Source organism: Pongo pygmaeus, chromosome 11, assembly GCF_028885625.2.
Source record: "Pongo pygmaeus isolate AG05252 chromosome 11, NHGRI_mPonPyg2-v2.0_pri, whole genome shotgun sequence".
NCBI lineage: Eukaryota > Metazoa > Chordata > Mammalia > Primates > Hominidae > Pongo > Pongo pygmaeus.
This window is the reverse complement of record NC_072384.2, coordinates 73829031-73854363: the sequence shown is the minus strand read 5'-3', so window position 1 is coordinate 73854363 and position 25333 is coordinate 73829031. Positions and strand designations below refer to the sequence as shown.

The following is a 25333-nucleotide window of genomic DNA, read 5'->3' as shown; positions in this document are numbered from 1 at the left end:
ACTGAAACAGTTATTATTGTGGTGTTTGCCAAATGGTGATTTTAAAATATCCCTTATTTCTTCTACATTTAGAAGAAACAATTTATAGAAGGAACAATGGAAATTCTATTGTGTAAAATCCTATTGTACAAAAGAGTTTCCCATTTATTCATGTATTTGATTATAATTTATTTATGTCAGTATGGATTCTTAATTTATTCTTTTGGTTATAATCCATTACTGTTGTTATTTTGTCACTCTAATTGCCCATATTTGGTGATTAGGAGCCTTTATGTTCACTTATAATCCTTTTGACATGTCCTGTTAATTTTTTGAGTGCTTTCTACTTTCTGACACCACAGTATCTTTCAATTATATACAACATATTTTATATTTCAGTACAATATGTTATTTGTACTCTGTCTGCTTCAGCCTTAGAATACATAAATTTTTATTTAGATATATGATTTTATTTCTCTTAGGTATATATTTAGGAGTAGAATTTTCTGGGTTACATGTGACTGTATATTTAACTATTGAGGACTGCCAAACTGTTTTTCAAAGTGGCTACACCATTTTATATGCGCACAAGCAGTGTATGTGGGTTCCAGTATTTCACATCCTTGTCAACACTTGTTGTTATCTTTTTGATTATAGCCAAGTTGTGAAGTTTTTGATTGGTGTTTTTTCTGTTTTTTTTTTTTTTTTTTTTGGACACAGAGTCTCACTCTGTTGCCCAGGCTGGAGTTCTGTGGCACAGTCTTGGCTCACTGCAGCCTCCACCTCCTGGGTTCAAGTGATTCTCCTGCCTCAGCCTCCTAAGTAACAGGGATTATAGGCGTGCGCCACTACCAGGTAATTTTTGTATTTTTAGTAGAGCCAGGATTTCACCATGTTGACCCAGGCTGGTCTCAAACTCCTGACCTCAGGTGATCTGCCTGCCTCCACCTCCCAAAGTGCTGGGATTACAGGCATGAGCCACCATGCCTGGCCAATTGGTGTTTTCTTGATGGCTAAGAATATTGACATCTTTTCATATGCTTATGACTTCTTCATTTTGAAAGATATTTTCACTGGGTAGAATTCTAGGTTAATAGTTATTCTTCTGGTGCTTTGAAGATAATCTTCTACTTTATTCCCTTTCTGGGATGCCTATTACAGACAAGTGCTGCATAATGATGTTGGTCAATGACTGACTGCATATATGACGGAGGTCCCATAAGATTATAATGGAGGTGAAAATTTTCTGTCACCTGGTGATATTGTAGCTGTGGTAACTTCATAGTGCAAGGCATTACTCATGTTTGTGGTGATGCTAGTGTAAACGAGCCTGTGCTGCCAGTCATATAAAAGTATAGCATATACAATTATGTACAGTACGTAATACTTGATAATAAATGACAGTTACTGGCTTATGTATTTACTATAGTTAATTTTTGTTTGTTTGTTTTTTGAGACAGAGTCTTGCTCCGTTGCCCAGGCTGGAGTGCAGTGGCCTGATCATAGCTTACTGCAGCCTAGAGCTCCTGGGCTCAAGCAATCCTCCTGCCTCAGCCACCTGAGTGTAGCTGTGACTACAGGCACACGCCACCCCACCTGGGTAATTAAAAAGATATATTTTTGTAGAGATGGGGACTTCCTGTGTTGCCTAGGCTGGTCTTGAACTCCTGGCTTCAAGCGATCTCTTTGCCTCAGCCTCTTTGTGCTGGGATTACAGGCATTAGCCTCCATGCCCAGTCTATATTGTAATTTTTATTGTTACTTTAGAGTACTCTTTCTACTTATAAAAAAAAAAAGTAACTGTAAAACAGCCATAGGCAGTTCCTTCAGGAGGTATTCCAGAAGGAGGCATTGTTATCATAGGAGATGACAGCTCCATGTGTGTTATCCCCTGAAAACCTTCCTGTGGGACAAAATGTGTAGGTGGAAGACGGTGATATTGATTATCTGACTCCGTGTAGGCCTGGGTTAATGTATGTGTTTATGTCTTGGTTTTTAACAAAAAAGTTTTAAAAAAGCACACATTTTAAAGATATAAAAAAGCATATGGAATAAGGATATAAAGAAAAAATATTTTTGTACAGGTATACAGTGTATTTGTATTTGAAGCTAAGTGTTATTACAAAAGAGTAAGTTAAAATTAAAGTTGATAAAGTAAAAAGTATTGGTAAGCTAAGGCTAATTTATTGAAGAAAGAAAAATATTAAAAAATAACTTTAGTGTATCCTGAATGTACAGTGTTCATAAAGTCTACAGTAATGTCCTAGGCCCTCACATTCACTCACCATCACTCATTGACTCACCCAGAGCACCTTCCAGGCCTGCAAGCTCCACTCATGGTAAGCGTCCTGTATCACTTTTATACTGTATTTTTACTGTTCCTTTTCTATGTTTAGATATATAGTACCTGCCATTGTGTTACATTTGTCTACAGTGTTCAGTACAGTAACATGCTGTACAGGTTTAGCCTAGAAGCAATAGGCTATCCCATATAGCCTAGGTGTGTAGTAGGCTGTACCATCTAGGTTTGTGTAAATATACTCTAAATGTTTGCACAATGATGAAATTGCCTAAGGACCCATTTCTCAGAATGTATCTCCATCATTAAGCGATGCATGACTGTAAATGCATGTTCTTCCCTAGATAGTATCCTGCTGAAGCTCTGGTTATTTCTTTCTCCAGTCTTTTTCTCTCTTTGTGCTTCATTTGGATACTTTTATTGCTGTCGTCAAGGTCTTTTGTTTGCAGTGTCCAATCTGCTATTAATCATGTCCACTGTATTTTTCATTTCAATTTCATTTTATTTCAAATATTGTATCTTTTTAACAATAATTTTATTTGGATATTTATCATGTGTTTCATTTTCTTCCTCATTGTCTTTATATTAGCTTTTATATCCTTAAGAAAAATTTTAAAAGATTTGTAACATTTATTTTAAGGTCCTTTTATGCTACTTCATCTCTCATTACTATATTTGTATTTACTGACTTATATCCTGATTTTGGTATATATATTTCTGCTTTTTTGCATGTCTTATGATTTTTATTGGATTCCATACACTGTGGATTTTATGTTAAATGCTAAATATTGTTGTTTTCCTTTAAAGAGTGTTGGACCTCGGTATGGCATTCAGTTATTTATGTATCAGATTAATTGTTTTGAGTCTTCTTATGATGGATTAACACGATTTTGTGCTCTGGTGCTACTTAAGCCCTAGTACTAAGACTTGACCCTTTTGAGGACTCTATCCAAATTCCCTTGTATTACAGGATCTCTCCACTGTGGCTCATAGGAATGTCAACTGTTCCAATCTCTGTGTGAGCCCTGAGAATTGTTCATCCTACTCTGTTTGTGTGGTTCTTTCCCTGGACTTGTAGTGATTGAATTTACTCATGCACAAATCATTACTTAGCTGTGTTCTTGAGGGGACCCTCTGCATCTCTTCAGAGCGTTTTCTCTGTGCAGCTCCTGCCTTTCTAGTATACTCTCCCATAAATTCTAGCTGCCTTGGCCTCCTAACTCTCATCTTAGTCTCTTCAACTGGGTGTGACTACTGGGTTCTGTTGGTTTCCCCTCTTGGAATGGTGACTTTGAAAGCATCAGTAGGCAGTAAGCTGGAGCAATTGTAGAGCTTAGTTTATTTGTTATTCTTCTCTCAGGGAACATAGTCCTGTGATGCATATTGTCCTTTGTGTGAAAATTATTATTTCATAGATTTTGTGTGGTTTTCTAGCTCTTTGTAGCAGGAGGGCAGTTCTTATAGCAGAGGGGAAGCAAAACTCCCCAATACCATTTTAAATGAATTTAAATCTTATTGTCTACTTGTCAGTATTCCAGAATGCCTGTTCTTTCATAGAAATCTATGATTTGGGACTTATTTACTTTCTCTTTTTAATATGTTCTGAATGATCTTTTTGAATAACAGATCTGTTTTCCTAATCACTCTTTCCTACTATTCAGCAGTAACTGTGTGCCTTAGAGGTACTTCATAGATTAATGGGTTTTACGTTTTATTTATTTATTTTTTTCCCAAGACAAAGTCTCGCCCTGTTGCCCAGGCTGGAGTGCAGTGGTGCGATCTCCACTCACTGCAACCTCTGCCTCCTGGGTTCAAGCAATTATCCTACCTCAGCTTCCCAAGTAGCTGCGATTACAGGCATGTGCCACCATGCCTGGCTAATTTTTGTATTTTTAGTAGAGATGGGCTTCTATCATACTGACCAGGTTGGTCTCAAACTCCTGACCTCAAGTGATCTGCCCGCCTCTGCCTCCCAAAGTGCTGGGATTACAGGCTTGGGCTACCACGCCCCGCCTAGTTTTAAAATTTTAAATGAGTTTCTTTTTCAGAATTCTAGTCTGTATTGCTGTGTCACCACATAATTTCAAATAATTTTTTTTTTTTTTTTTGCTCCTTAAGGTACAGTTGAGGGCTGGGCGTGGTGGCTCACACCCATAATCCCAGCACTTTAAGAAGCTGAAGCTGGCAGATTGCTTGAGTTTAGGAGATCAAGACCAGCCTGTGCAACAGGGTGAAACCCTGTCTCTACAAAAAATACAGATATTAGCCAGGGGTGGTGGTACGCACGTGTAGTCCCAGCTGCTTGAGAGGCTGAAGCAGGAGGATCTCTTGATCCTGGGAGGTCAAGGCTGAAGTGAGCCATGTTCGTGCCACTGCACTCCAGCCTGGGCAATAAAGTGAGACCCTATCTCCAAAAAATAAGAAAGTTAAAAAAGAAATTTCAGTTGACCCTTGAACAGCTAGGGGATTAGGAGCACTGACCCCTGGCCCAGTCAGAGATTTGTGTGTAATTTTTGATTCCCCCAAAACTTAACTACTAATAACCAACTATTGACTGGAAGCCTTACTGATAACATAAACAGTTGATTAAGCTATATTTTGTTTGTTATATTATTCTATACTGTATTCTTACAATAAACTAAGCTAGAGAAAACAATGTTATTAAGAAAATCATACGGAAGAGAAAATGTAGCTACTATTCACTAAGTGAAAGTGGATCATCATAAAGGTCTTTGTTGTATTCATGTTGAGTGGGTTGGGGAGGATTAGGAGGTGGAGGGTTTGGTCTTGCTGTCTCAGGTGGCAGAGGCAGAAGATAGAGAGGAAGTGGAAGGAGAGGAAGGAGGGGCAGGCACATTCAGTGTAAATTTTATTGAAAATAATCTGTGTATAAGTGGACACATGCACTTTGAACATGCATTTCAAACCAGTGTTGTTCAAGGGTTAACTGTATTTGCTTTTTTACTATTAACTAAACCACAGACTTTATTTGGATTTCACCAGTTTTTCCACTAATGTCCTTTGTCTTTTCCAGTGTTGAATACCATGTTGCGTTTTAGTCTTCATGTCTCCTATCTCCTCCAATCTTTGACAGTTTCTGAATGTTTTATTTTTCATGACCTTTAAAGATTTATTTTTGAAGAGTACTGGTTAGGTATTTTGTATAATATTTATCCATTTGAGTTTGATACTTTTTAAATAAATTATGGTAATAAACACATAATATATGGCCACGCGCAGTGGCTCACGCCTATACTCCTAGCACTTTGGGAGGCTGAGGCAGGAGGATCACTTGAATTCAGGAGTTCAAGGCCAACCTGGCCAACATGGCAAAACCCCATCTCTACTAAAAGTACAAAAAATTAGCTGGCTGTGGTGTCACGCACCTGTAGTCCCAGCTACTCTGGAGGCTAAGGCAAGAGAATCTCTTGAACCCAGGAGGCGGAGGTTGCAGTAAGCCGAGATTGTGGCACTGCACTCTAGCCGGGTGACAGAGTGAGATTCTGTCTCAAAATAAAAAATGTAATATATTATACAATTTACCATCTTAATCGTTTTTTAATGTGCAGTTCAATTGTCTTAACTATATTCATTGTTGTATAACAGATCTCTAGAACTTTTTCATCTTGCATATCTGAAACTCTATACCCATTGAACAACTTCCCATTTCTCTTTCCCCCCAGCCTCTGGAAACCACCATTCTACTTTCTGTTTCCATGATTTTGACTACTCTAGATATCTCATATAAGTAGAATATATGAGTATATGAATATAAGTGGAATCATAAAGTGTTTATACTTTTGCGACTAGCTTATTTTACTCAGCATAGTGTCCTTAAAGTTTATTCATGTTGTAGCATTTGACAAGATTTCCTTCTTTTTAAGGGCTGAGTAATGTTCTATCATATGTAGATAACATTTTCTTTATCCATTCATCTGTTGATGGACATTTGGTTTTACCTCTTGGCTATTATGAATAATGCATCAACGAACATGGGTTTGCAAATATCTCTTTGAGATCCTGCTTTCAACTTTTTCGGATATATACCCAGAAGTGAGATTGCTGGATCATATGGTAATTCTATTTTTACTTTTTTGAGGAACCTCAAACTGTTTTCCGTAGTGTCTATACCACTTTACATTCCTATCAGCAGTGCACAGAGTTCTAATTTCTCTGTACTGTTGCCAACACTTGTTACCTTGTTTTTTTGATAGTGGCCATCCTAATAATTGTAAGGTTATATCTCATTGTGGTTTTGATTTGCATTTCTCTAGTGATTAGTGATTGAGCATCTTTTCATATTTTTTTAGCCATTTGTGTCTCTTTGGAGAAATAATCTGTTGAGAATAGACATTTCTCTAGGTGTGATCATTGCTGCTGAAGTGTTGCTGTTTTTAGGCCTTCTTCTCCGATGGAGTTAGAAAATATGTAATTATACTCACCCATGTATACATGGATTGGTATTTATTTCTGTCATCTTACGTATTTGTGTATCTATCAGATAGATGCTTTTAACAGTTTAGTTATATCTAAATTCAAAACATTTTGAAAGGACTTTCTACTTCTTTTCCCATGTTTTGGATGGATATTATATATATAATTCAGAATGCTGTGGGAATTTGCACTGGTATCCCTACTTCCCATTACATGCTGCAATTTTGTGTAAAGTTTTACATAAAACATCTATTCAGTCAGATTGACTTAATAGAGTAAAGTAGTAATTTCCAAAATAAAGTATTTAGGTCCTAAGTCTAGGGGGCATACATTTAGTCTAGTCACTGGGTTTTTTTTTCTTTTAATGCTATCATTGCTGAAATAAGTTATGTAAACCCATTCTTGCATGAGAGAAATTCCTGCAACTTTGAATCTTTCTCCTACTTTTAAGCTTTAATATTAACCTCAAGGGATCTAGGTGTGTGTGTGTGTGTGTGTGTGTGTGTTTAATAAGTTCTCATTTTACAAAAAGCGTATGGGCTTTAACACTTCAGGCATAGGCCAAAACTTTCAAATTCTTTGCTTTCGCAAGGCTTTTCTTAATAGATTTGAATAGATCAAAATGTCTTTAGTTGCCACTGAAGCCTATAGTAATGATCCTTAGAAATTTTTCTTTTTCCTTCTTCCTTATTTCTTTTTACTTTTTTATACCTGCAAAGCTGTTAGAAGCTACAGATGACTTGGGTTTCACGAAATTTAGAATTCATCTAAAATGAGACAGTCTGTGAAAATGGATATTTGTCTTCTAAGTTTAGTTTGAATGTATATAAGAATTTTTTCTGCCCAAGGAATTTTCTTTTGCTATGTTTTACCATATAATATGTTTTAAGGGATACATTTTAAAAAATCACAAAACAGACTTATTTTTGTCCAGGTAGATGATATAAAATACTGTACACAGTAATTGCCATAAATTTGAAAAAAACTCCATAAACAACCTATGGACTTTTTAGAATTGCAATTGACTGTGGTAATAGTAATGAGCAGTTTTTAAACTACAGTATACAAAAATGCAATAGCATTTTATTTTGTCTTCATAACTTTAGGCCCAAGTGTCCTATAAATGTTTAAATTAATAGATTTAAATTTTGTCTTAAGTACTTTTATTACAGCATTATTCTGCAATATTTCCATTGTAGGCAATATTTTCATTACATTTTAGATAAATAAGGATTCCTGGACTGTTCTGGCAACTTAACTATCACTCTTTATTTTAAATTTTTTCATGGAGAGGGGAAGAAGGTATGGAGAGTGGGCCAGTCTGTGTTACCAATTACTTGAGTAGGCTTTTGTAGTTTTCTCTTGAGGAAAATATCCCCAGCAGGAAAACTGGTGGTGTGCCTGAGGTTCTCCAAGTCTCCTCCAAATGTTTTGCTGGTTTCTTTCTCCTTCAGCATCAGCTTTCTATGTGTATAAAGTCTGGATCCTTGCATCCTTCTTTTGCCCAGAATGGGCACAGGTCCCCAGGGTAAAAGTGGCTGTGGAGGTCAAATCACTTCTTCCAAATTTTTTGTTTTCATTTTCAGAATCCCAGACCCTTCAAACAGATGACTTCTGTATCCTGCGTTTTAGATGGCTTTTCTAGTTCTGGTTGGGATTGTTGGCCTGTTGTTAGCTTTTACATCTCATCCAGAAGGAGAAGTTTCTCACTTACTTCCAGCCCCCAGATGACCTGTTGAAGAAATCTGGTTTTTAGTCTTATAAAATTTTCCAGAGTCTGGATTTTATTGACTTTATCCCTGTGGCATCATTTAATATGTTCTTCTGTCCTCTATATTTCCTGTAAACTAGCAGTAACATGTAAAGTGTTGGTCAGATTAAGATGACAGATGATGTATATACTTCTTTCAGGAGGTACTATTTTTTTCTCCTCTTTTTGCAGCACTAACTGTCGTTGGTAATTATTACCAAGATCTATTAATTTGTTAGGGGATGCAGAATAGTGCTACTGTAAGTTTTTATTCTTTCCTCATTTATTGTCTGGAATATGTCTATAAAATAATTTTCTTTTCATAACTATTGGTTATTCTGAAAGTACAGTTTGTATAGGAAAGACACGGTAACCACTTTAACAGTCTTCAAAGAATTAATCACCTAGCATTCTTAAAAGATGGCCACTGTGAGTTTAAAATTTTGTTTTGGATTTTACTCTGTATGATATTTGGCACCGTATTAACATATTTTTTTTTTATTTTTAAAATTTTATTTCTTTTTTCATTTTTTAAGACATGAATGATAAAGTATTATCACATTTTTTAAAAAAAACATGGCTGATGTTAACGTGAGTGGGCTTTCTCTGAGCACGTATTACTTGATAGCAGTCAAATGATTAGAAAAGTAGTGACTAGTTTATTCCATATTAATAGATATTATATTTTCTTGATTTAAGTCATACCTTGAATAAAATTCACATTTTAACTTTCATAATTAACAATTCTAGACTTACCAGTAATCCTTACATACTAATGATTAGAAGGCAGTTCTGAGTGCCAACCTCCCATTTCCTATCAGATACCAGACATTTAGCATCTTTTTCCCAATTCAGAGTTTTTGGAAAGTCATTGACTTAACTAGAGACATGCCTTCTACATTTCATGCTAGAGAAGGTTTTGTTAGGTATGGATGAAGTGATGCTGGTACGATCAGGTATATTATGGGAAAAAAATAGATTTTGTAGTATGACATGAAACTCTAACTTATAACAAAGATTCTTTGAGAACATGCTTTTCAAGTTTCAAATAGACTGTGATGGGGAAATAACCTAATTATAAGTCATGAGCTGCCGCTTTACTGTTGTACATTTCATTCACTTCTGTTAGTAAAAAATGTATTGTTCCTTTTTCCCTCTCTTTGTAGCTTGGTTTTATATTCCTCATGGATCTTATTTGAGCATTGAAATTAGAGTGAGATAAATTTTTCTTGGTGTTAACCTAAGAATTGATTGAAATTGCTTTTATTCGTTTTAGGAAATCTACTTTCTTCAATGTACTAACCAATAGTCAGGCTTCAGCAGAAAACTTCCCATTCTGCACTATTGATCCTAATGAGAGCAGAGTACCTGTGCCAGATGAAAGGTTTGACTTTCTTTGTCAATACCACAAACCAGCAAGGTAAGAGATATTTTATGCTATTTATTTGGTGGTTTTGTGTAGATTGGGCAGATGTTTAAAGTCATATAGAAGAGTTTTTCTTTTAAAATTAATGTACCATTATTGTTTTGGGTGATTATAAAAGTAATGCAGAGGGCTGGGCGCGGTGGCTCACACCTGTAATCTCAGCACTTTGGGAGGCCCAGGAGGGCAGATCACGAGGTCAGGAGTTTGAGACCAGCCTGGCCCACATGGTGAAACCACTGTCTACTAAAAATACAAAATTTAGCCAGGTGTGGTGGCGGGCGCCTGTAATCCCAGCTACTCGGGAGGCTGAGGCAGGAGAATTGCTTGAACCCAGGAGGTGGAGGTTGCAGTGAGCCAAGTTACGCCACTGCACTTCAGCCTGGGCAACAGAGCAAGACTCCATCTCAAAAAGAAAAAAAGTAATGCATAGTATGGAGAAGGGTGTAGAAGGGTATACCCAGTCATTAACATTGCAATTATTTTTTTCTGGGGAGTATGAAATAGAGGGAGTAATTAGTCTGTATTATGTGATCTCATTCATGTAAAACTAAATGCAATGTATAAAATGATCATAGACTAACTGATGATTATCTCTGGGTAGTAGAATTTTTAGGTGATTTTTACTTTATTCTTATTCCTCTATGTTTGAATTTTTTTACAATAAGCATGTTTATATCTTCAATTAAAAAAACAAATAAAACTGTTTTATTAGGAAAAAGTGAGATAGTTTAAGTTCATTGTAGGAAGTTCAGACAGTAGGGAAATGTATAATGAGAGGAGTGAAAACCACCTCTACTTCCTCTACCTTGATATAACAGTTGTAAATACTTTAGGGATATATCCTTCCATAATTTCCTGACTTTGTGCACACTTACTTACAGAAATAGAATACTTGTTTTACTTGGGATATTATTAATATCTTTGTGGATTAAGCAATACAGACTTAAGTAATAATTTCTAATATAATATTTATATTTATTGCTATATTATATGAATGTAGCACAGTTTACCATTTGCTTATTATTGATAATTTAGTTTGTTTTTAATATTTTACTATTTTTAATGTCCTGATAAATCCCAAGTTTCTGTCTCGTGTCCTGAACTCTGCAGAACTCCAGATTTCTATCTCTAACTGCCTCCTTGATATTGACACTTGGAGGTCTGAATAGGTGCCTTAGACTTGATATGTCCAAAATGACCTCTTGATTTCACCTTCTTGCAGCAAATTCTTCTTTAGGACTGCCATAACTCAATAAATAGCACTGTCATTTCCTCAGTTGCTTAAATCAGTGCCCACCATTTATCTTTGATTCTTCTCTCCCCTCACCCCGTATCCAGTCTTATCAGCAATTTTGTGAGTTCTAATTACAAAGTATATACTGAATTCATTCATTTTTCTCACTTTCACTTAGTAGTTGTAGCATCCATTGATTTTTTTGATGAATTAATTTTTACTATGAGGATTCTCACATGGTGATTTTGTAAGTCTATCATTCCTCCTTCATTTGTTACTATTGTACTGTAAGGAAAAGCTTTCTTATCTTCATCTGTTCATTCATGTATTTATTCAGATGAGTGTTATTTTATTGGTTTTAATCTGTCACAAACATTGATTTGATGCTCAAATTATATCCCTCAGATTGGCTCTTCAGGCTGACTTCAGTGTCCTTTCTAAAACCTTTTTATTTTTAAATGATTTTAAATTTATATAAAAGCTGCAAAAGTACACAAGTGCTTATATACCCTTGCATACCCAGATTCTTAGAACTTTTGAGAATAAGTTGTGGACATTATGCCATATTATACTTTGGTTCTTTAGTTTGTATTTACTAAATACAAAGATATCCTTCCACACAACCATAGTAAAACATCAAAATCAGGGTAGTTTACTATGGGATTAACACTGATCCCATATTACCATCTAATTCATAGACTTTATTTAGATTTTTTCAATTGTTCCAATAATATGCTTTGTTGCATCTAAACCAGGATCATGTGTTTGTTCAGCTGTTTTATCTCATTTTTTCCTTTTTTTCTTTTTAAAATAGAGATGGGGTCTTGCTATGTTGCCCCAGGGTGGTCTTGAACTGTCGACCTCAAGCATTCCTCCTGCCTCATCTTCCCAAAATGGTGGGATTACAGGCATGAGCTACTGTGCCTGGCCTTTCTTTTCTTTCTTTCTTTTTTTTTTTTAAAGACAGAATCTTACTGTGTTGCCCAGGCTGGAGTGCAGTGGTGTGATCATAGCTCACTGTAGCCTCAAACTCCTGGGCACAGTCAAATGATTCTCTCACCTCAGCCTCCTGAGTAGCTGGGACTACAGGCACATGCCACTGTGCCTGGCTAATTTTTATATTTTTTGTAGAGATGGGGTCTTGCCATGTTGCCTAGGCTGGCTTGAACTCCTGGGCTCAAGTAATCCTCCTGTCTTGGCCTCCCAAAGTTGTGCCCAGCCCCACCAGCCTGTTTCTATTGAAGAACATTAATAAGGCCCAGCACAGTGGCTCACGCCTGTGATCCCAGCACTTTGGGAGGCCGAGGTGGGCGGATCACCTGAGGTCAAGAGTTCAAGACCAGCCTGACTAACATGGAGAAACCCCATCTCTACTAAAAATACAAAATTAGCCGGGCGTGGTGGCCCATGTCTGTAATCCCAGCTATTCAGGAGGCTGAGGCAGGAGAATCGCTTGAACTTGGCAGGCAGAGGTTGCAGTGAGCCGAGATGGCGCCATTACACTCCAGCCTGGGCAACAAGAGCAAAACTCTGTCTCAAAAAAAGAACAAAAGAAATTCCTGCCAATAAAAAAAAAAAAAAAAGAACATTAATAAATGTTTTTGGTAGTCTGTGTTCATTACAGTATAGCGATTAAAAATATTTTTAACATCATTTTAGTCTCGAGAGTTCTAAAGTAGTATTTTATTCTAGAAGTATTTTGTTCAAGTAGCATGAGATCATTGGTGTAATACATCAGAAATCCCTGAATTAAATCTCAAGTTTTAATTTTTTGAGATATTGTATTAATAGTTTAAACCTTATCCTAGCCATAAATCAGAAATCAGAATTGAGAAGCTCATTTTCAATAGAAAATAGAATCTCAGAGCTGAATATCTTCCTGTCTAGTTTCCTCATAAAAAGAAACCTGAAGCCTAGAAAGGTGAAATAATTTGTTCATGGTCACACTTATAGTTATGTCAACCAGAAGTAGAACTCAAGGCTTCTCACTTCAAATTTAGTGACATTCTACCCAAATGCATGCTACTTACTGTACTTCTGCATTAGTTCATTTTGTATTGCTGTAAAGGGTTACCTTTATAAAGAAAATAGGTTTATTTGGCTCATGGTTCTGCAGGCCATATAAGCACAGCACCAGCATCTGTTTGGCTTCTGGAGAGGCCTCAGAAATTTTTTTTGTTTGTTTTGTTTTTTTGTTTTTTGAGAGGGAGTTTCGCTATTGTTGCCTGGGCTGGAGTGCAATGGCGCGATCTCAGCTCACTGCAACCTCCGCCTCCTGGGTTCAAGCGATTCTCCTGTCCCAGCCTCCTGAGTAGCTGGGATTACAGGCATGTGCTACCACGCCCTTCTAATTTTGTATTTTTAGTAGAGATGGGGTTTCTCCATGTTGGTCAGGCTGGTCTCACACTCCCGACCTCAGGTGATCCACCCGCCTTGGCCTTCCAAAGTGCTGAGATTACAGGCGTGAGCCACTGCACCCGGACGAGGAAGCTTTAACTCATGGCCAGAAGATGAAAAGGGGAGTAGGTGTGTCACATGGAGACGGGGGAGCAAGAGAGAGTGGAGAGAGGCACCAGACCCTTTTAAACAACCTGCTCTCCAGTGAACTAACAGAGCAAGAACTCACTCATTACTATGGGGAGGGCACCAACCATTCATGAGGGATCCACCTCTGTGACTCAAACACCTCCCCCCAGGCCCCACCTCCACCACTGGGCATCACATTTCAACATAAGTTTTGGAGGTGACAGAACATCCAAACTATATCAACTTCATATTTATCATATGGGTGGTTTTAGTTGCTAGAAATATCATTTAGGATGAATTTAGTTGCCCTTAACACAGTGACTTAAAGAGCTGATTTATTGAGTTAGTAACAGGTAGTACAGTGTTTAGCTTAGTGATATCATCAAAGGCCTGGCTTCTTTCCCCTCTTCAGTTTACTTTATCAACTTGACCATAAGGTTGTCTTCCCCTTGTGGTCACAGGATAGATCTGTATACTTTCTCATCCATGTTCAGAGTGAAATGGGATTGCTTCTAGAAGTTCTCCCAGAAGACTGATGAGCCTCCTACACCCCCTCCAGTAAACCTCTTAAGTCTTTTCATGTCTTTTTTGTTTTTTAAGAGGTGGAGTCTCACCATGTTGCCCAGGCTGGACTTGAACTGCTGGGCTCAAGCCATCCTCCCTCCTGCCTCAGCCTCCCAAATATTTGGGACTACAGATGTATGCCACCATGCCTGGCTTCTTAAGTTCTTTGAGGCAATTAGGGCAAGGTGAAGGTCCTAGAATTTTTTTACTTTCCCTAGGAATGCGATTAAACTGCTTAGTGAAGGCCGGAGCTACATGCCCCACTTCTAGAGTTAGGGGTAGAGCAAGCTTCTCCAAAGCTCTGGGCCCTGCTGGAGAGGAATGGCTACCAAAATGAAAATCAGTATAGGTACCAAGAGAGGGGGCAGTGGATGCTGGGGAGGCAGTCACCGTGTCCAACAACAAAAAACTAACCACATTTATGTGGTTTTAGTGGATTTGGTGGTAACAATAATCAAGTAATTTCAATCTGTAATACTTTATAGAATAATTATTTTGAAAGGACTCATTTTCCATGCCAATAATAGGGAAGTCTTTTGTGGAACTTTTATGTTGTATTTTATCAGGTAGTGAAATTGACATTCTGAAAAATGAATGCTCTTGAAAATTGACAAAGGATACACAATTACATTATATATACCTTTGTCATATGACATTAAAAGTAGCTTTTATTTATTGATATACTTAAATCTCCATTTTTACATGGCAGACTGATTTTCCTAACTTGGTTTTTAACTGGTGTTAAATGTGCCTTTATTTAGCAAAGCAAAGGTTATTTTGTATATAGCCTAATTTGGTTGCTGTTATCAACAACTAGGTTATTACTATGCTGATAACTGGTTCTCAGCATTACACACTTTTTTTTTTTGTCTATATAACATGTGGGTGATCAAATGTAAACCCAGACAGCCTGTGTTTGAATCCCAGTTTTGTCACTGCTGGCTGAGTGATCTTGAATACAATAGATTTCGTAACTCCTCTAAGGCATAATTTCCTTATCTGTAAAGTGGGCTTAATAAATAGCATCCATCTTACAGAGTTGATTTGAACTTTGAAGTGAGATAATACATGTAAAATACTTAATTTAGTGTCTGGCACAAAGTTAGTTGGCTCATTTTATGATGATTACCTCAGCATACTGTAAACATTCTTCACCGCTTTTGAGTGTGTGTGCATGTGCCAATAGAACTTTATAGTAAAATTAATGATAAGAGTTTTAATTTCAGAAACATGATAAATACATTTATTCTGTTTTAGTTTTCTCTCTTATTATCCTAGGTAAGAAAGTCCAAATGTATTACAAGGCCATTTCTAATTTTTTTTTTGGGAAGCGGGTGGATATTCATTTATCAAATCATTATTGTTCCATTGTTCTAGAAAGGAAAGAATTTATGTGAAATGTTTAGAGAATTCATTTGGTTAATAGATAAGTTTTTAGTACTGTTTTATAATAAAGCCATCTTTTGTTTTTCAGCAAAATTCCTGCCTTTCTAAATGTGGTGGATATTGCTGGCCTTGTGAAAGGAGCTCACAATGGGCAGGGCCTGGGGAATGCTTTTTTATCTCATATTAGTGCCTGTGATGGCATCTTTCATCTAACACGTAAGTACAGTTGTTTATTTAATCATTGATTTCATTCAGATCAGTGTTTTCTTTCCATTAGTACGCAAATAAAATTAGAAATGACTAATGGAAGATTGCTTTGCTTTACCAGATGAATCTTGGGTTTGTCTGTAAATCTGTGATTTTAATGTTACTTAGTATCATCTCCGTATCTGAAGGCTTATTCCATAACAAGCATATGCTGCATTGAGATTATATTCTAATTGAACTTTATTCCCTGTTCTGGATTAGAGCAATCAAGAAGTGTTTCTATATGGAACTTTGTTCATTGTAAAGGCATTTTGAAATTGTCTTAAATTGTGGAACTTTATTGCTTTTCTGTGTGTTAAGAAGGCAGAATTGTTAGAGAAGGGGATTCTGATTATTTAACAAGAGAGAAAGGCTTCTGGGTTATCTATTAGAGATGAAAGGATTAAAGAGAAACTATAGATCAGCTAGTCCTTATGGAGAGAGGAATGTAAAGCAAAGAGAAAAAGTAGAACTGTGGCTTAGTTTGGGCTCTGTTGACCGACTATAAAAGTGAGCCAATCACATAGTAGTTTTCTGACAAAATAGAGTTTAGGTTAAGGCTTAGGGCAAGGCTGTACTTTGTGTTAATAGTATCATAATGAGCAAATTAATAGAAACAAAGAAAACACAAGTTAGAGGTGAGAGGGCTGGCTGTGGTCTGGTTAAGTGCATTTGTTTCTCGTCCTCAACTAGATAACTATAGTAACTGAGAGTGAGCATTTAGAAGATATAGCAATTTGACTAATTTTTTGGTCATTTGAATAAAGTAATAATAAAATTCTGCCGGTACTTTTTGTGTGCCTTTTATAAAACAGCACTTACCTCTGTGGTTTGCATAAGCTGGCTAGAAAAAAGATTTGTTTGCCTAGTATTTGGTTGGTGCAAAAGTAATTGCAGTTTTGCCAACGTAATGCCCAAAACTGCAATTACTTTTGTACCAACCATATAATTCATTTGTATTGTATTTTACAAAACCCCATGACAGACAATTTGAGAAGCATTGATTTAGGTAGTTTAAACTTGGGTGAAGTTACGGTGAGACCTCTGGGAAGTCTGGATAAAGAATGAGGTTGTGATGGGGAAGTGATCCAGTTTTGTAGAGAAGTTTTAACTAAAGCCTGTACATTGGCAGAACCTCTGTTTTCCTGACTGGTTTTCTTCTGGTTTTGGTGACTGATGTGAGGATTTCATAGAGAAGGTGGAGTGAAGTGTGACTCCTGGATTTCTGGACCAGATCACTTGAATGAATTGCAATACCATTCATTGAGACATTAAACACAGAAAAAGCAGCAAGTGTTGAGAGAGATGATGATGAGTTCAGTTTGGGACAATTTAAAAAATTTTGTAGTTGGGGCATCCTGATAGGTGTCTGTCAGAAAGTAGAATTGATAGGACACACGTGACAGAAGGATCGGGGCAAGAGAACTGATGATTTGGGTATGAGAGAGTGAGTTGATGGGTGGAAAAGAACTTAAAATAGAGTGGGCATGAAAATAGGAGAGCACTGAAAAATGGAAGGCTTATGGATCTGATTCCCTGATAAGGTTTCATAACAGGTAGGTTGAGTGTAAGGGTGTCATGCGGTTAGGGAGGGATATTTGACTTAAAATTTTCCAAGCTGGAGCAATTTAGGATGATGGTAAGGTCCTGATGATGTTGGTAATAAAAATGTCTCTGGTTTTGTTGTTTCTTATATAATATTCATTTGATGTGGTTTTCTAACCCTTAGGGGGGGAGAATGAATTTGGTGAGGAGCATACATACTATACTGTATTTAAGTCAGGCTAAAGATACCATCATTAAGGAAGGAAAGAAAATCCAATTAAAGTAGATACTATGCTCTCTTAGAATGATTGATCTCAGAATGTGAAAGTGCCAAAATATGCATCTTAGAATTGATGAAATACAGTGTATATATTATTGCATAGTACATAGAGCACTGAATGATACATTTATAATCAGAATTTTTAAAAAATCCTTAGATTTATAGTCAGAAAAAAAGACTTGTAGAGATTAGAAAGATTAGGGATTACTTTGAGGCTATGAAAATTGATAATTCTTTATTTTCAACAGTCAGATATATGTTAGTGTTTAGAGTACTTTTCAGCTTTCTATTAGAACATCTGAAAGTTAGGGGACAGAAAAAATTGTTAATAAGAAGTTTTAGTTTATCACTGAATTTTAATATATTAATATCATGTTTCTCTCCATTAATTTGATTAATTTTTAAAAATTAACTTTTGCCTCACCTTGTTGACTTCCCTTGGCTATTAGAAATATGTAAAATATATACATTGTTGCAAACACATATACTTGTTTAAAATGCAAATACTCATCTTGGTGGATTTGCTTTGGCTTTAAATCTTTAAATCACTCTATCTTATTCATTTGACCGATTTGACTCTTATAAGTGTGCTAGATGCTGAGGGATGTATTGGTAAGTAAAAACAGATGTGACCATTTTTCTCATGAGCTTATAATACAGTGGAGGATATAGACATTGAATAAAATGGTCACATAAATACTAGATGTCTTTCCAGTTGTGTACAAGGAGAAAGGAATATGTGTGTGAGTATGCAGTGTTACCTTGAGGAGGTGACAGTGATGCTGAGAGGTAAAAGCTGAATGGGAGCTAAGTTAGCAAAAGGAGGAAAGGAAAGATTATCATTCAGAGTAAATGGTTTGTTTCAAGGCCCTAGGGTAGAAAGGAGCCTGCTGCCTTAAGAACTGCCATGGTGGTTAGAATGAATGAGGAGGAGTAGGATCGATGGAAAAGAGCCCAGGGATATAGTTAGGGATGTGATTAAGTTCACCATGTTAAAGATGTCCACCTCAAATGGCTTAAATATAAAGGATTTTATTTATTTATTTGAGACGGAGTCTTGCTCTGTCCCCCAGGCTGGAGTGCAGTGGCATCATCTCGGGTCACTGAAACCTCCACCTCCCAGGTTCAAGCAATTCTCCTGCGTCAACCTCTCCAATACCTGGGATTACAGGGGCACACCACCACACTAGGCTACTTTTTGTATTTTTAGTAGAGATGGGATTTCACCATGTTGGCCAGGCTGGTCCTGAACTCCTCTCCTCAAGTGATATGCCCACCTCAGCCTCCCAAAGTGCTGAGATTACAGGTGTGAGCCACTGTGCCCGGCCTAAATATAAAGGATTTTAAATGGACAGTTGAGGTGGGGATGGAGACAGATGAAATTGTTCCAGTAGCTTATTTTGCAGTTACAGTATTCAGTTGAGTTGCACTTTTAATGTTTTAACCAATCAAAATGGGCTGAGCACGGTGGCTCATGCCCGTAACCCCAGCGTTTTGGGAGACTGGGGCAGGCACATTGCTTGAATTCGAGACCAGTCTGGGCAACATGGTGAGACTCCTGTCTCTACCAAAAATACAAAAAATTAGCTGGGTATGGTGGCGTGTGCCTGTGGTCTCAGCTACTCGAGGCTGGATTGGGAGGGCTGCTTGAGCCTGTGAGGCGGAAGTTGCAGTGAGCCAACATCGCGCCACTGCACTCCAACCTGGGTGGCAGAGTGAGACCCATCGCAAAAAAAAAAAAAAAAAAAAAAAAGGGAAATAAAAATGGAGTAAGTTGCCAATAGTTTGAATTTTCATTTTGTATAAAACTATGTTTCCAAGATACTGATAATGATTTCCCTAGATGATATATGAGCATAAACAATGTAGAATACTTAGAATACTTTTTTTTTTTTTTTAAAGAGTCAGGGTCTTGCTATGTTATCCGGGCTGGTCTTGAACTCCTGGACTCAAGCAGTCCTCCGCCTTGGCCTGCCAAAGTGCTGGGATTACAGTCATGAGCCACCGTGTCCGGCCAGTAATGTGTAAAGCTTCTTTCACACACAACATGTATTTGCCCAGGTGTGGTGGCTCATGCCTATAATCCTAGCCCTTTGGGAGACCTACGCAGATCACGTGAGCTTAGGAGTTCAAGACTGGCCTGGGAAGCATAGGGAGACCACATTGCTACAAAAAAAAAAAAAAAAAAAAAAAAAAATTAGCCGGCCTTAGTGGCCTGTGCCTTGTAGTTCCAGCTACTTGCGAGGCTGAGGCGGGAGAATCACTTGAGCTCAAGAGTTCGAGGCTGCAATGACCTGTGATTGCACCACTGCACTCCAGCTTGGATGACAGCAAGATCTTCTCTCTAAAAAAATAAAAAAGATTAAAAGAATCTATAGATGTTACTTTGTTTACCCCCAAATAACGTCCCACCCGCTGGGGTTTGCTGCCTAATATAAAGGTATTTCAGATCCCTACCCCCACTAGTCATTTAGAGTTCTCGCTAAAGTTTTATTTTCAGTAGTTTTCTTGTTTGCAAAGTGTACTAATGAGGACATGCGAGATAGTAGAAATAATGAAAGATTATTGTTTGAATATGTGCAGATCTGGAGTTACTGTAGTTTTTTAAAGTATATTTTTGAAGTTACTGTATGCTAACTCGTAACTATGGATTCAGCTATATAAATGGGAGTTTATCTTTCACTAAACAAGTGCTGCTGAGGTGAAAGTTAAGTCTTATTTTGACGCTTAATAAATATAACAACTGTCAGGATTTGCATGAGGAATTATAAGAGCTCATCTTTTTATTCTGGTGGTTTTTTTTTCCATCAGGAAAGCTTTGCGAGAAGTATTTTTATAGTACAAATGAATGTCTGCTTATTAAATTTAATTTGAAAACAGAATCAGTCTTCATTTATTGGAGGGTCACTTATTTTTCTTGCCCTAGTTTAAATCCTTGAAATACTTTTCCAAAAGAATATTGGTTCTTCAGTGATAGTAAGGAGCTGAAAAAAAAGATTCAAAGCCAGTTGCAGTGGCACATGCTGGTAATCCTAGCTACTCAGGAGGCTGAGGCCCGAGGATTGTTTGAGCCCGGTAGTTGAGGTTGTAATGTGTTATGATTGTACCTGTGACTAGCCACTGCACTGTAGCCTGGGCAACACAGGGAGACTTTGTTTCTTTAAAAAAAAAGAAAGAGAATACTGATTCAAGAATGATCTAATAATCTGCTGTCTAGGTGAAACTTCACGTATAGCTAATTGAAGATTCTCATCTTGTGTGTAAGCCCAGTTTGCAGCCAATGTGGACTAATTTTATATAGCAGGTAGATGCAGCATTAAAAATTTTTCTATACACAATAATATGGATGAATCTCAAAATAATTATGCTGAGTGGAAGAAGGCAGTCCAAAAAAAGAGCGTATACTATGCTTCCATTTATATAAGATTCTAGAAAATGCATACTAATTAGAAAGCAGATCACGGTAGCCTGGGGGAGGGGCAGAGAGAGGGATTATAAAGGGCTGTGAGGAAACTCTTGGGGGTGGTGGATATGCTCATAATCTTGTTTGTAGTGATGGTTTCACAGGTGTATGCATATGTCAAGACATGTATACATCTGACTGTACACTTTTTGCACATTTTGTTGTATGTCACTTTCACCTCATTAAAGCAAAAAAAGTGGGAAAGAAAGCTTTTCTTTACTTTTCCTTTTAGGGGAGCTTTGCTTGTACTCTGTTTACTTTGTTTCAGCACTGTAAGCGTTGGAAATAATGTCATATTTTTAGATAATAATTAGCAGGTTGGTGCAGCTATTTGTATTGATTTAAAAATGAAAATAGGGCTGGGTATGGTGGCTCATACCTGTAATCCTAGCACTTTGGGAGGCTGAGGCGAGTGGATTACTTGAGCCCAGGAGTGCGAGAGCAGCCTGGGCAACAATAGTGAGATCTCATCTCTAGAAAAAAAAATCGAAAGGAAAAATAAAACCTGATTATTTTTGAGCCTTAAAATTTTGTGAAGAACTTTGGGTTTTGGTGCAATTATAGTGAAATTATTTCTCTCTCATACATCAGTCTTGGAAGTACAAAATATTTTCAGTTACAGAATTTGTTAAACTTGATTCCAAAATACAGTTGACCCTTGAACATACTGGGGTTAGGGCTACAAATAGCCTACTGCTGACTGGAAGCCTTACCAATAATATAAACAGTGAATTAACACATATCTTGTATGCTATATATTTATATTCTATATTCTTACAATAAAGTAAGCTAGAGAAAAGAAAATGTTTTCAAGAAAATCATGGCCAGATGCAGTGGCTCAGGCTTGTAATCCCAGCATTTGGAGGCTGAGGGAGGAGGATTGCTTGAGTCTAGGAGTTTGAGACCAGCCTGGTCAACATAGAGAGATCCACATCTACAAAAGATAACATTAGCCAGCATTGTGGCGTGCACCTGTAGTCCTAGCTACTCAAGAGGCTGAGGCAGGAGGATTGCTTGAGTCCAAGAGTTTGAGGCTGTGGTGAGCTATGATTGTGCCACTGCACTCCAGCCTGGGTGACAGAGTGAGACCCTGTCTTAAAAATAAAAAAGGAAGAGAATATGCATTTACAGTACTATACTGTATTTTATTGATACTGTCATCTATTCACAAGATGAATTGTTTGTCTGAAATGGCAGTAACCCCAGGTGCAGACCTCAGTCTATAGTCCATATCAAGCAGTTCACCTTTTTCTTGTATTGTCAGTGACTTTTCTCTTCTCTGCTTCTTGGGAGCATTTCCAGCATCACTAGTAGCACTTTGCATAGGTCCCATAATGTTATTTTTTATTTTATTATTATTGTTTTAGAGATAGGGTTTAGCTCTGTTGCTCAGGCTGGAGTGCAGTGGTACAATCATAGCTCACTGCAGCCTGGAACTCCTTGGCTCAAGTTATCCTCCTGCCTCAGCCCCTCAAGTAGCTAGGACTACAGGTGTGCACCACCATACCCAGCTAATTTATATATATATATTTTTTTTTTGTAGATGCAGGGTCTTGCTGTGTTGCCAGGCTGGTCTCAAACTCCTGGGCTCAAGCAGTCCTCCCGCCTTGGCCTCCCAAAGTGCTGGGATTACAGGTGTGAGCCACTTGCCTGGCTTACGTTATTCAACGTTTATAGTATTGCAACCATGATGAAAAATATTAATATGCAGGAACCTCAAGAGATCACTTTTTACAGCAATACACAATTTACTGGAGAAATGAACTGCTCATGTGATGATGATTAATGTCTCACAGTGTTTTGAGATAAGGATACTCGCAACACTCAAGCTTATCCCAATAGCAACCGGAGGTGGCTGTGAAATAATTATGGTAGTACAATATGGACTACAGTTAACTTTATGCAGTTATGATTTTATACGGCATTTTTAGTTTATTTACATTTCCCTTAAATGTGAATGGTTCCATGTATGGTCTGTAAGTGTGTCTAAGTTTTGATAAATTTTAACTTTTTATAATAGAGTTGTATATATTTTACGGTAGTAAGTGATAAAATTGACAAATATCTATGTATATTTTATGCATGCATGGCATACCTAGTTTTTTCTTTTTTTTTTCCGTATTTCTAGGCTACATGTTTCATCTACAAGTTTTTTTAAATTGTTGCAAATCTTCAAAAAATTTTCCATTATATTTATTGAAAAAAAGTCTGTGTGTAAGTGAATCCTTGAAATTCAAACCTAAGTTCAAGGATGAACTGAAGTATTTATTGATGAGTTTATTAGTAAATTTGTTATGTAAAGCATTCAAAAATATTTGTAAAGTTCAGGAGTGTACATATTTTGTTTTACAAATTGTCATACACTAAAGTAGACATTCTGGGTTTACAGTTCTATGAATTTAACATGCTTATAGATTCATAAAACCACCACAAGAGTATGGCTACAGAACACTTTCATCACCCCAAAAACTCCCTTCTACTCACATTCTTTTATGGATCTTTTAGGTGTCTTTAAATACCAGAATGTTCTTTTCATTCTTGGTATTTTCAAAATATTGCTCTTATGTTCTTCCAAAGTTTGCTTTTTAAAAATTCTTTTTTTTTTTTTTTTTTTTCTGAGACAGTCTCACTCTGTCACCCAGGCTGGAGTGTAATGGCATGATCTTGACTCACTGCAACCTCCACCTCCTGGGTTCAAGCAATTCTCTTGCCTCAGCCTCCCGAGTAGCTGGAATTACAGGCACCTGCCACCATGCCTGGATAATTTTTGTATTTTTAGTAGAGACGGGGTTTCACCATGTTAGCCAGGCTGGTCTCGAACTCCTGACCTCAGGTGATCCACCCACCTCGGCCTCCCAAAGTGCTGGGATTACAGGCATGAGCCACCACACCCAGCCCCTTTTTAAAATGCTTAACAAAATTTTGTGTTAAACCAAACTAAATTTTGAACTAATGGGCAGAGCTGCCTATTTCTGAAACATATAAAATGTCTGGAAAATACAGGATAATATGAAAATGGCAAGACTCTTGTGTTTGTTAAATTTTTCCACCCAAGGGCCCTAACCACAAAGGATAAGGAACATGATGACTTTTGGTACGTGGTATAGTGCCACACACTTTACTTCAAGGAAAAGTTTTTAGAATCTCATGGTTTTTTGTCTTCTGTATTTCCAGCAGTCCCCAGTTTGAGAGGCAGGATCTTAGGTTAAGATATAGCCCTAGGGCAACCAAGAGGCCTACCTGACCAAACTACTAAGTGCAACTTACAATAATAATAATGAATATTTTTATAGCACTTTGCTTAGTTAGTACTGTTTATTTATTTATTTTTTTGAGGCAGAGTCTCTCTCTGTTGCCCAGGCTGGAGGGCAGTGGCACAGTCTTGGCTCACTGCAGCCTCTGCCTCCTGGGTTCAAGCTATTCTCATGACTTAGCCCTCTGAGTAGCTGGGACTATAGGCATGCACCACCACGCCTGGCCAATTTTTGAATTTTTAGTAGAGACTGGGTTTTACCATGTTGGCCAGGCTAGTCTCCAACTCCTGACCTCAAATGATCTGCCTGCCTCGGCCTCCCAAAGTGCTGGGATTACAGGCATGAGGTACTGCGCCTGGCCTTGCTTTATTGTTTTTAATGATGCATTATTGGTTTTTTTTTTTTGGTGAAGATAGGTTTTAAATTTCAACACTTTTTTCATTTTTTATATTTTAAAAAATTGTGGTAATATATACATAACATAAAATTTGCTACTTTAATAATTTTTAAGTATAGAGTTCAGTGGCATTAAGTACATTCACATGTACTTTTAAAAAATTACAAATGACATTGCTAATGAATACCCTTTTTAAAAAAACTTTTATGATAGATTTTTCTCTTTCATCTTCAGTAAACAGAATCATGCTCAGATAAAACGGCCTGCCAAAGATTAAATACAGGAGAAGGAAACAGCAATCATTTTATAGGAAGCAAATTCTTTTTAAATTCATACATACAGTAACTTATCTGAAAGCAGGGTGCGTTATTTGGAAAAACCACTAACTTTTTCTCTAGGGCTCATTGAGCCAATATGACTTCGTCAGTTTTTGGAAGCAATATAACTTACTATTGCTGGATTTTTAAATATTTGAATATAATGAAGCTATTGATTTCACCAAATCCTTAGCCTTTTTTTTTTCTTTTGACACATAAAGATCACTGAGTAA

At 37.1% G+C, this 25333-nt stretch overlaps 1 protein-coding gene across 2 annotated transcripts in view; it reads left to right on the top strand.

Annotated features, from left to right (window-relative positions):
- OLA1 (Obg like ATPase 1) overlaps positions 1 to 25333 on the top strand; it is a 174221-nt gene that overhangs the window by 9944 nt on the left and 138944 nt on the right. For both annotated transcript variants that reach the window (XM_054477567.2, XM_054477566.2), the window contains 2 exons: positions 9739 to 9882; positions 15687 to 15814. In XM_054477567.2, coding sequence (XP_054333542.1) covers positions 9739 to 9882; positions 15687 to 15814 — 272 coding nt within the window. The remainder of the gene's footprint in view (positions 1 to 9738; positions 9883 to 15686; positions 15815 to 25333) is intronic.